The sequence below is a fragment of the Coregonus lavaretus genome (assembly GCF_964263955.1).
Source record: "Coregonus lavaretus genome assembly, chromosome: 6".
In the NCBI taxonomy this organism is placed as follows: domain Eukaryota; kingdom Metazoa; phylum Chordata; class Actinopteri; order Salmoniformes; family Salmonidae; genus Coregonus; species Coregonus lavaretus.
Window position 1 is genome coordinate 25,628,381 of NC_139993.1, and position 12,668 is coordinate 25,641,048.

General features: G+C 42.3%; 1 protein-coding gene across 1 annotated transcript in view; it reads right to left on the minus strand.

The window, feature by feature from the left end:
- The window catches only part of LOC311130573 (lysine-specific demethylase 4B-like), a 67,249-nt gene that overhangs the window by 36,937 nt on the left and 17,644 nt on the right, over positions 1-12,668 (minus strand). Inside the window, exons 4-5 of the mRNA XM_084163340.1 lie at positions 10,893-11,007; positions 6,124-6,317 (exon numbers count right to left, since the gene is read on the minus strand). Coding sequence (XP_084019466.1) covers positions 6,124-6,317; positions 10,893-11,007 — 309 coding nt within the window. The remainder of the gene's footprint in view (positions 1-6,123; positions 6,318-10,892; positions 11,008-12,668) is intronic.

The following is a 12,668-nucleotide window of genomic DNA, read 5'->3' on the forward strand; positions in this document are numbered from 1 at the left end:
GTGACAAGGAAAGATTGCTTTTCCTCACAGGGGCATATGTAAAAAGAGGGGGACGATGGCGAGGGAGAAGGAGGAGAGAAGAAGAGGGGAGGAAAATATATCTTCAGATGGTTGAGAGGGTTGCTTGGAGGGGAAACTAGAGAATGGATCAAGAGAGGTGCTACTGAAGCATGATAACCCCTCTCTATTATACTATGGAGAGGCTCTGGATGCGTCCCGAATCGCACCCTATTTCCTATGAAGTGCACTACTTTTGACCAGGGCTCTGATCGAAAGTAGTGCACTGAATAGGGAATGGGGTGCCCTTTGTGATACCACCTCTCTGTTTACGTGCCCAGACATACGAGCTTTGTAAAGGCCTCATTCTAAAAATGAAAGCAGTTTTCTAGCAGAGAAAGAGAGACTGTAAAGGTTGGGTTTTATAGATAGAGCAGTGCAGTGACGGCTAATGGAACATTAGTAGTAATTAGTAGGTCATGTTTTGATGTATTGTGACCGTTGTTTCTACTTACTGATGCTGTTTTTTGTTTTTGTTTTCTACCTTATGCGCATTGAGCACGGGAAATGTGCTCTACAAATTATATATTATTATTAACATATCTCTTGATGGAGCAGGGCTGGGATACAGACTGACTAGTAATACAAATAAAATAAAAATCATAATTAATAGCTGGCCGCCCAGCCAAACTGAGCAATCGGGGGAGAAGGGACTTGGTCAGGGAGGTGACCAAGAACCCGATGGTCACTCTGACAGAGCTCCAGTTCCATTGTGGAGATGGGAGAACCTTCCAGAAGGACAACGATCTCTGCAGCACTCCACCAATCAGGCCTTTATGGTAGAGTGGCCAGACGGAAGCCACTCCTCAGTAAAAGGCACGAAAGAGTCCAATGGCGGCGAGCTTTACACCACACCAGCTGACGCTTGGCATTGCGCATGGTGATCTTAGGCTTGTGTGCGCCTACCCGGCCATGGAAACCTATTTCATGAAGCTCCCGACGAACAGTTATTGTGCTGACATTGCTTCCAGAGGGAGTTTGGAACTCGGTAGTGAGTGTTGCAACCGAGGACAGACAATTTTAGGCGGAAGCCACTCCTCAGTAAAAGGCATGACAGCCCACTTGGAGTTTGCCAAAAGGCACCTAAAGGACTCTCAGACCATGAGGAACAAGATTCTCTGGTCTGAGAAACCAAGATTGAACTCTTTGGCCTGAATGCCAAGCGTCACATCAACCTGGCACCCTCCCTACATTGAAGCATGGTGGTGGCAGCATCATGCTGTTGGGATGTTTTTAGCGGCAGACTAGTCAGGAACGAGGGAAAGATGAACGGAGCAAAGTACAGAGAGATCCTTGATGAAAACCTTCTCCAGAGCTCTCAGGACCTCAGACTGGGGCGAAGGTTCAACTTCCAACAGGACAACAACCCTAAGCACACAGCCAAGAAAACGCAGGAGTAGCTTCCGGACAAGTCTGTCAATGTCCTTGAGTGGACTAACCAGAGCCCGGACTTGAACCCGATCGAACATCTCTGGAGAGACCTGAAAATAGCTGTGCAGCGACGCTCCTCATCCAACCTGACAGAGCTTGAGAGGATCTGCAGAGACGAATGGGAGAAACCCCCCAAATACAGGTGTGCCAAGCTTGTAGCGTCGTACCCAAGAAGACTCGAGGCTGTAATCGCTGCCAAAGGTCATTCAACAAAGTACTGAGTCAAGGGTCTGAATACTTATGTAAATGTGATATATCCGGTTTTTATTTGTAATAAATTAGCAAAGATTTATAAAAAAACGGTTTTTGCTTTGTCATTAAGGGTTGTGTGTGTAGATTGATGAGGGGGGAAAAATCATTTAATCCATTTTAGAATAAGGCTGTAACGTAACAAAATGTGGAAAAAGTCAAGGGGTCTGAATACTTTCCGAATGCACTGTAGTTGATTTGATTAAAACACAGAATGTGTCTATATATGGAGAAAAATGTTTTAAAATTTCGACCAATCTATTTATTTATTTTTTGTCTGGGACAGCTTAAGTCCGATCATGCAGCCCATATATACTGAGTGTACAAAACATTAGGAACACCTGTTGAATATTGAGTTGCACCCCCTTTTTCCCTCAGAACAGCCTCAATTCGTCGGGGAATGAACTACAAGGTGTTGAAAGCATTACACAGGGATGCTGGCCCATGTTGACTCCAATGCTTCCCACAGTTGCGTCAAGTTGGCTGGATGTCCTTGTTGGTGTTGGACCATTCTTGAAACACACAGGAAAATGTTGTGTGAAAAACCCAGCAGCATTGCAGTTCTTGACACACTCAAACCGGTGCGCCTGGCACCTACTACCATCACCCTCTGAATGGCACACATACACAATTCATGTCTCAATTGTCTCAAGGCTTAAAAATCCTTCTTTAACCTGTCCCCTCCCCCCTCATCTACACTGATTGAAGTGGATTTAACAGGTGACATCAATAAGGGATCATAGCTTTCACCTTGATTCACCTGGTCAGTCTATGTCATGGAAAGAGTTTTGTACACTCAGTGTATGTTTTGATTTCTAAGACATTCTAAAGTTTGTATCATTCACAACTAATGTTACCAAATAACTCAAAATATATTGTATAGGATCTGTTTCAAATTATCGCTTTTACGCTCAACATAGCCACTTCATATGCGCACTTGCTCTGAATGGGAAAAATATCCTTTCTATTTTATTCAGCAAAGTTCAATTATATTCTTCTTACTATACAATCATATAATAAGGTTTACATATCATGCACTACTCATCTGCATGACAATAACCGGCTGACAAAATTTCACCACCACCACAGCCCTACACACACACACACACACACACACAAACAGGCACACACAGTGTGATGCTGGTATTGAGTGGTACGCTCCAAGCCTGGGAAGGTACTCTAGGCAACCCACTGAGTGAGTGGCTTTAAAAACTAGGGCGGGAGAGAGACTTAATGAGAGAAAGAAAAGAAAAACAGAATCCTGAGTTGCACAGACAAGGAGGCTGGGACCTCCAAGGGAGTGAGGAATAGGAAGGTGAAAGAGGGAATCAAAAAGATAGAGAGAGAAAGCGAGAGAGAGAGAATCAAAAACAGAGAAAGAGAAAGCAAGAGAGGGCAAGAAAGTGAGTGTGAGAGAGCGGGAGCGCAAAGGAGGGAAAGAGAGCGAGAGAGAAGGAGCAAGAGTGGGAGAAGCAGAAAAGTCTGCCTGTGCAGTAATGAGCGTTGTCACAGCAAGGGAGGCTCAGCAAATATTCAGTTCAGAGTAGAGGTCCGACTTCTGTCCGACTCCCACCCGCTACCGCAAGAACTGGTCCCGAACCCAACCGCAGTCCCGCAATTTAGGCGTATATAACGCAGCTCACTTGCCAGCTATGGTCCCAGCAATTTTGTGCCGTGTAGGCAATTTCAAAAAGCGCAAAAATAACTTAAGAAATAGGTTAAATTACCAGAGATTCTCACATGGCCCTTATATGGTATTACTGAGCTATATCAGCCAATATGCTAGATGTAGTTTGAAGAGAGCAGAGTTGGAGAGACTTTAACTTTCTCTTGAGATACATTTTATTTATTCAGACAGAGACAAATATGGGCGATCAATAGGCTATTTATTTCTAGGCAATGTACTGTAGTAAACTATAGCATAATCATATTTAGGAAGTACATTTCCATTGGAAAGATAACTGCCCCGTGCATAAGCTTTTTAATTAAGACCACACACGGATGCACCTGATCTTGCACGTATGGCTACTGAACGCAGCAAGAATGAGGAGATCGACACTTGTACTTTATTTTGAGCTACGTTTTGCATACAGTATATAGCCTACCTTTTAGGAGGACGATTTGCAGGCAGAGACAAATAAATGGGTAATCAATATTTATTGAAAATGAAAAGGTGCAACCGCTAGCTCACCATGGTAACCTATGCGCCTTTTCCTTTTCAATGACGATCAATTATTTTTTATTGCACCTCGACTCAAGTTGGTTGAGCGCCCTCCACTTCTTTCCATTATCAATATTTATTTACAGACACTGTAGTAAACTACAGTCTAATCATATTTAATTAAATTCCCTTGGAAAGATAACTGCCACGTGATTCTCCACCCATGCATAGGCAGACTACTCTATTTAATTGAGACACACATATAGGTACTAGGCACACTTGATCTCGCACGCCCAACTAGGAGAGGAGAGTTAGGCTACTTAACTTGAAGCAGCGAATTCTGAGTGTGTGAATATTGCCACAAAGATGTGTTTTGAAAACAATATGTAGGCTAACGCATACAAAGCAGAAAGATGACAGTTTCCAAATAATCTGTTGGACAACAATAATATTTTAATCCCAAAGTTGTCGGTCTGACCGCCCATTCCCAACCGCAGCATGAACAATGCTGACCACGCCGCAATGATCTCTGTCGGGACCTGCAGCTCTGTAGTTCAGAGCCCCTTTTTCTCATTCCACAATGAAAACCTCCTTCTAACCCACACATTATAATGGCCATTTCTCCTAGACAGTGGCAGCAATATACAGTAAGTATAGGATATCTACAACAAGACAAGATCATCTTTCAGAAAACAAGCCTGTTCCTGCTGGGATGTTTTCTTGTTAATGGGAACTTGTTGAGGGGAAATGTTTTATCATGTGGATCACTACAGTCATGTCATATTCAAGTCATATTTGCAGACTTGTATCCTCCAATAAAAACAGGGGGAAAAACTGCCATTCTATGGTCAAAAACATAACCCAGCCAGGCTTCAGTCAATACATCCCTAGCAAGAAAGATGAACAAATATTAAGGGATGAAAGGTTAAAATAACAGAGGAGAAATGGATGAGGAGGAGATCGATCCTTCTCTGATGGCGGAGCGGGTATTAGTCACCCAGCGAGACCCTGGAGAGAGATTGAAGGAGAGAGAAAGACATGCTCTCACCTTGCAGACACAGCCTAAAGATGACGGGCACTGCGCCGGACGCCTATACCGGATAGCCCCTACCAAGGTCGCCCAGTGAGGTCACCACCGTTACTTTGACGAAGCGTTGCCCTCCAATAGCGTTCTGTCGATACCCTTATCGTCTACCGTTATTACCTTGCCGCCTTGCAACTCGTTTAGCCGGGAGTGGCTGTAAGTCTTTGGGCCGGCCCAAATGGCACCCTATTCCCCATAGGGCTCTGGTCAAACTAGTGCACTATATAGGGATTAGGTTGCCATTTGGAAGGAACCCCTTGAGTGTGTGATACTATAGGGCCTATGCAGTAGTGCTGGTTTTCCCATTCGCTTTGACGTGAAATGGCCGCGAAAGTGATGGAGATGTGTCGGCAAATAGAGGCTCTTTATGCGACTCGTGTTGGGAGAGCCATAAACGTTAGGAAATAGAATTGGATGCCGAGTGAGGCCTTTGGGAATAGTGAGTCTCGACGGGCGGTCGTATTACAAGAGGAGGAATTAGAAAATGATGGGAAGAGAGAGGGCGGGAGGCAGGCACAGAGAGAGCGAAAAGAGAGCGAGAGCGGTGTTCGAAGAGCGTTACTGCTACCTAGCGACGAGTGATGGGATGGTTGGGCCTGGACAATTTCATTGCTTGTAGGACACAGACACACTCATATTCACAGAAAAATACACACACATACACACCTATATTTTATAGAGCTACAGGTAACTGCCAAAATAAAGGAAACGCCAACATAAAGTGTCTTAATAGGGCGTTGGGCCACCATGAGCCAGAACACTTCAATGCACCTTGGCCTACAATTCTATTGGAGGGATGCGACACAATTCTTCCACTAGAAATTCCATCATTCTGTGTTTTGTTGATGGTGGTGGAAAATGCTGTCTCAGGCGCCGCTCCAGAATCTCCCATAAGTGTTCACAGACTCATACAATGACACACACACACACACACAGTACCAAATTCCAGTCAATATGTTGCTCATATTGAAGACGCTTTATACTACAGAAGCCACCTGGCTCCTTACAACATTTTTGTAAGTCTAGAGTGTCCTCCAGTGGCCACCTGTTTAAGTACGCAAATGCATGTATGACCAGTCTCCTTAACTCACAAACAGGGACTCACATTAAGTGAAAAAAAAACACAAATCTAGCCACTGACCATGACTTGGGCTCTCCAAAGTGTAGGTAGTTGATGCTGTAGAGGTCCATGTCCTCTGTGTGCCAGGCGAAGGTGGTCTTCCACATGCCAAAGTACAGGTAGGGCGTGTTCACCCCCTCGATCACGATGCCACACTCCTGCTCCACCATGTCCAGCAGCGTGTTCAGGTGGCTGATGTTCCACTCACTGATCTCCTGGAAACACAGCCACACAAAGGGAGGTTAAAGGGATAGTTCACCCAAATTTTAAAAAATGACAATTTCTTGTAAGTAGTCTATGGACAAGGTATGAAAGCAATCCATGCTTTTATTTTGTTTACCTGGCCACTGTTCCAAGTGCTAACTTTTTAGCATTTGTGGCACAAATTTTGTGCAAGTCAATGGTTCCGATATTAGCCTCTCGCTTCATGTCCAAATATTTCATTTTATCATTTTTGGTGAACTATCCATTTAATACTGTGACCCGATTCAAGCATGTTGGCTACCAATTAAATGTGACAGTGGATTTAGGGCTGTCCCCGACAAAAAAAAACTTGGTCGACCGAAAGTCGTCTGTTCTTTCGACCAATCGATTGCTCTAAATGTTTAAACGTGTGTTTTTCCATACATGTGACTCGTTTCAGGAACCTAGGCGTATGTCACGTGTCACTACTTCACAGGAGAGCCATTTGAACGTAAACTTTTTTTATTTTATCAAAATGTGTTTTTTTTTGGCAGAAATGCCTTCTGGAACATGTGAACTTCCATGTGCTTTAATAACAAACGTGTATGTCATCTGTAAATACGAAATAAATGGTTAAATTACGAATAGTAATGGTTTAGCCACAGAAAAAGACAGCAACCTTCCCGCTAGCCATGATTGGCTAAGATAATGAGTGGGCTGGACATGCCGAGAGATGAATTCGGATTGGTCTGCCATGTAGCGCACTTCTGTCTATTTGAGCTAGTCAGTATGTGTAGGTAATCCTGTCTAACGTGGCTTTAAAAAATATATATCACGTAGTAGAACTGCATAAGTGTTGCTCTCCACATTCTGGAGGACCGAGTTTTGAAACCAGTGGAATTACAGTATGATAGCTAAGGAGATGGAGAAAACACCTGTCTCCGGATTATATCTTCAAACTAAGTAAGGGAAACCATGGCATCCGTGACAGGGAGAAGCGTCCATTCCATGTCTACGGGTAAGATAGTCTAGCTAGCTACATTTTCAGATGTTACACGTTTCTAATTTTGACAGAAAGTTGTTTTCATTTAAAGTGTACTGTTAGCTAGCTAGCTAACATTAGTATAGCATAAGTTGTGCACTCTACACACAATGTGTCCACTTCGACAATGAAAACAGGAAGACTGGAATAATATTGAATGCTTTAAAAGAAATGACCGTAACCAAAGTAACAAACATTATAAATTATAGGAATTAACGGTAAATGTACTACTGGTGACATATGTAATGGGGAATTGATATACACTAACAACCAAACGCAAACAATTCACACAATTAAGTTATGAAACAATGAATATGCACAAATTGGCGGGAGAGAGACATTCTGGAGAGAGAAGTGCATTGTGCATCTGGGCGCATGGTCAATCCGACGTCAGAATTGGCCATGCAGCATTTATGATGATAAGGCCTCAGCAGAAGTCAGGGCATTCATACTTCTTGCGCTTTGCGGATCAGTGAAGAGCTGTTGTCAAGGAAGTGAGCTTGTGTTTAACCGCCCCCACCTACCATCAACCAATCATGTCAATGCGGAGCTATACAGAGCCCTCCGCATTGTTACAAAATTTGGGAGCCGCATGGCGATGTGGTACAGAGCTCAATTTGAACTCTGCATGCCTCTGGAGGCTCCGCAAATACGTCACACCCTCCATATGGAGCCTCAGACCACATTTTCGAATCAAGCATTAATTGGCTTTTAGTCTAGGCCTCCGGCAATGGATTAGTTCACAGAGATGGGCGCAAATATATATATTTGTTACTGCTCGACTAAAACAACCTTGGTCGATCAACAGCCTAACGACCAAATAATCAACTAATTGGGGTCAGCCCTAAGTGGATTACAGTCTAAACCTTTTTTTTTTAAGGTAAGAAAACAATTATATAAATATGTATTTAACAATCCAATGCCTACATACATGGAGTTACCATGTTGTTACATTTGTACTTCAGTTAGTCTTTAGTGAGATCCTATTGGCATGTTCTAGCATTAATTTGCATATTTCCGTCAGGGAACGCCGACTATGTAAACTGCGCGTGTGCAATAACTCAATTCGCCCTTGCACTCCTTCCAAACAACGCAATTTCTTACAACTTTGGCAAAGGGTAAAGTCTGCAAAACGCAGTCCACTCTGTTACAGATTCTAGTTTTGGAAACGGAAAACTGTATGAAAATTAGCAGAATGTTGGCCAAAATCGATCTCGCTCCTTCTTCTCCCACTGCCGGCCACTAGGCTTCCTCTCATCACCATATTTGGTAGTGAGTGGAAACGCCAACCGGATGCTTCACATTTATATATCTGGCTCATTGTTCTGTATTGCAGTTCTCAAGGTCATGTAATAACACATGTTAACCACCAGATGGCATTAAGGCCAAACAACAAAGGATGCACGCAAAAACCCTGAGCAGCTCACAGATTGAAAGCTAGACTCAAGTTAAGAGACATCCTTTATCGATTGAAAAACTAAATAAATGTTGGGGAAAAAACTAAATAAATAAAATACACAGATCTAACGAGAACAGAAACCAGTGGTTCATCTTTATCGCAGAAATACACTCAGTTCAAATACTTCCATTCAGTGGAATAGTCAGAATGGATGGAATGGATCTCCTAGGCCATTGGCACACAATGCTAAATTCTGGTACTCGTGGCCTTAGTAAGGAATTCAACACAATTTAGTAACCTTGTCCCTAGTGGAACTTGCTTGAACGTATCCCAAAATAAGTTTATTAAGTAACTTTGATGTAATAACTACAGTTGAAGTCGGAAGTTTACATACACCTTAGCCAAATACATTTAAACTCAGTTTTTCAAAATTCCTGACAATTAATCCTAGTAAAAAGTCCCTGTCTTAGGTCAGTTAGGATCACCACTTTATTTTAAGAATGTGAAATGTCAGAATAATAGTAGAGGGAATGATTTATTTCAGCTTTTATTTCTTTCATCACATTCCCAGAGGGTCAGAAGTTTACATACACTCAATTTGTATTTGGTAGCATTGACTTTAAATTGTTTAACTTGGGCCAAACGGTTCGGGTAGCCTTCCACAAGCTTCCCACAATAAGTTGGGTGAATTTTGGCCCATTCCTCCTGACAGAGATGGTGTAACTGAGTCAGGTTTGTAGGACTCCTTGCTCGCACACGCTTTTTCAGTTCTGCCCACACATTTTCTATAGGATTGAGGTCAGGGCTTTGTGATGGCCACTCCAAAACCTTGACTTTGTTGTCCTTAAGCCATTTTGCCACAACTTTGGAAGTATGCTTGAGGTCATTGTCCATTTGGAAGACCCATGTGTGACCAAGCTTTAACTTCCTGACTGATGTCTTGAGATGTTGCTTCAATACATCCACATAATTTTTCTTCCTCATGATGCCATCTATTTTGTGAAGTGCACCAGTCCCTTCTGCAGCAAAGCACCCCCACAGCATGATGCTGCCACCCCCATGCTTCACGGCTGGGATGGTGTTCTTCGGCTTGCAAGCCGTCCCCTTTTTCCTCCAAACATAACGATGGTCATTATGGCCAAACAGTTCTATTTTTGTTTCATCAGTCCAGAGGACATTTCTCCAAAAAGTACGATCTTTGTCCCCATGTGCAGTTGCAAACCGTAGTCTGGCTTTTTTATGGCGCTTTTGGAGTAGTGGCTTCTTCCTTGCTGAGCGGCCTTTCAGGTTATGTCGATATAGGACTATTTTTACTGTGGATATAGATACTTTTGTACCTGTTTCCTCCAGCATCTTCACAGGGTCCTTTGCTGTTGTTCTGGGATTGATATGCACTTTTCGCATCAATGTACGTTCATCTCTAGGAGACAGAACGCGGCTCCTTCCCTGAGCGGTATGACGGTGCGTGGTCCCATGGTGTTTATACTTGCGTACTATTGTTTGTACAGATGAATGTGGTACCTTCAGGCGTTTGGAAATTGCTCCCAAGGATGAACCAGACTTGTGGAGGTCTACAATTTTTTTCTGAGGTCTTGGCTCATTTCTTTTGATTTTCCCATGATGTCAAGCAAAGAGGCACGGAGTTTGAAGGTAGGCCTTGAAATACATCCACAGGTACACCTCCAATTGACTCAAATGATTATCCTATCAGAAGCTTCTAAAGCCATGACATCATTTTCTGGAATTTTCCAAGCTATTTAAAAGGCACAGTCAACTTAGTGTATGTAAACTTCTGACCCACTGGAATTGTGATACAGTGAATTATAAGTGAAATAATCTGTCTGTAAACAATTGTTGGAAAAATTACTTGTGTCATGCACAAAGTAGATGTCCTAACCAACTTGCCAAAACTATAGTTTGTTAACAAGAAATGTGTGGAGTGGTTGAAAAACGAGTTTTAATGACTCCAACCTAAGTGTATGTAAACTTCCGACTTCAACTGTATATAATTTCAACTTTTCAAAACCAGGGAGGTACTTCTGAACTTGTCCCACACGAAATGCACATTTACTTTTTCTGCTGCAGAACGTTTTGCTACGATGTGCCCTTATGTACACAACCCATGTATGTGATTAGCACGGTTAGGCTGTCCCTGAGCTTACTTACTGGGTCGTAGATGGAGCCGCTGACATCAGCGCCGTAGATGGGCGAAACAAAGGTGAGGTTCTTCCAGTATTTCCTCTCCAGGTCGTCAAAGTCCTTGTGTCGGGGAGTACAGTACCTGAGAGAGGAGGACAGGGTCGTGTTTAGTAGGCACACAACGGAAGAAGACGCTTTGAAACGGAGACACTTGAAACCCCACCTCTTTAAGGAATACCTGGGATAGGATAAAGTAATTATTCTACCCCCCCTTACCCCACCCCAAAGAAAAAAAAGAAAAAACATATTGTAAAGTGGTTATCCCACTGGCTATAAGGTGAATGCACCAATTTGTAAGTCGCTCTGGATAAGAGCGTCTGCTAAATGACGTAAATGTAAATGGGAAACAGAGATACCATCTCAACTTCGTCCAACAAAAAACACTGAAATACTTTTTTCTATGGTGTGCCCTAATGAACAAGACCCAGTAAGAGTTGGGAGATTTATGAGTGCCTTTCATACTATGACCAGTCAAGACATTGGATGTAGACACTGAAGGTAAAGACAGTAAAACCTGTAGAGTGAAGACTGATTTTCTTGCAAAGCAATCCAATAATGTCTAATGACAATAATAATAACAATATCTAAATAATTAATCAAAGGTTTACAATTAGGGCTGGGAATTGCCATGGACCTCACAATACGATATTATCACAAAACATAGGTGCCGATACGATATGTATTGTGATTTGATACTGCGATTTTATTGAGATTTGATGTTCCAAACACATTGCTCACTATACGTCTGCAGCAGAGACAAGAGAGAGCATGAGAAAATGAGTTTTGATCAGTCATGGAAATAAAAGTGCTGAAAACACCATTTAAAAAGAAAATGGAGAACAAGCTATAGGATGAAAAATACCAGAGTTTTGGAGCAGGTACAGCTGACTAGCGCTAGCTAACGCGACCTAGAAAAAAACACATATACATGTACACTACCAGTCAAACGTTTTAGAACACCTACTCATTCAAGGGTTTTTCTTAATTTTTACTATTTTCTACATTGTAGAATAATAGTGAAGACATCAAAACTATGAAATAACACATTTGGAATCATGTAGTGACCAAAAAAGTGTTAAAACAAATAAAAATATATTATATATTTGAGATTCTTCAAATAGCCACCCTTTGCCTTGATGACAGCTTTGCTGTATCTCTTCTAGGGCTGGGCGATATGGCCAAAATATCATATCAGAATATTTTTCACATTTTTGACAGTATTTTACTGTTTTTGAATAATACAAGTTCTATGTATATGTTTTAAGAGTAGTTCATGACCACAGTTCCCTCAAAGCTGTGCACAGCTCCCCTCGGCCCTGCCACACAGAATAAATATCAGCCCGCGCAGAAAAGCAAGAGATTGAACTTCACTCAACTTTCTATAGTTTTCCCCATTAGTTAGAACTATTAATGTTTCGCTCTACTGTGAGAATTGTGATCGAAACAACGCAATATTAGCCACTTTCAATGTAACATACCAAAACAAAACGAACTATGCAAGACTTATTAGTATGCAAAACTAGCTGTGCAAGAGATTTTCTTGTAGGCAAAGCGCATTGGAGTAGGATTCTATTGCATTGACAGGCACGACTCAGGCCCGTCTGGACTGTTTAGGCTACAGTATGAGTGGTCGTGAGTGTGTCACGAGTAGATACGCTTGTTTTGAGATCAAAGGTAGAGCTGCATGTAGCCACGTGTGCACATTTGTTCATATTCTTTGCTAGTTAGTGAGTTATTAGCCCA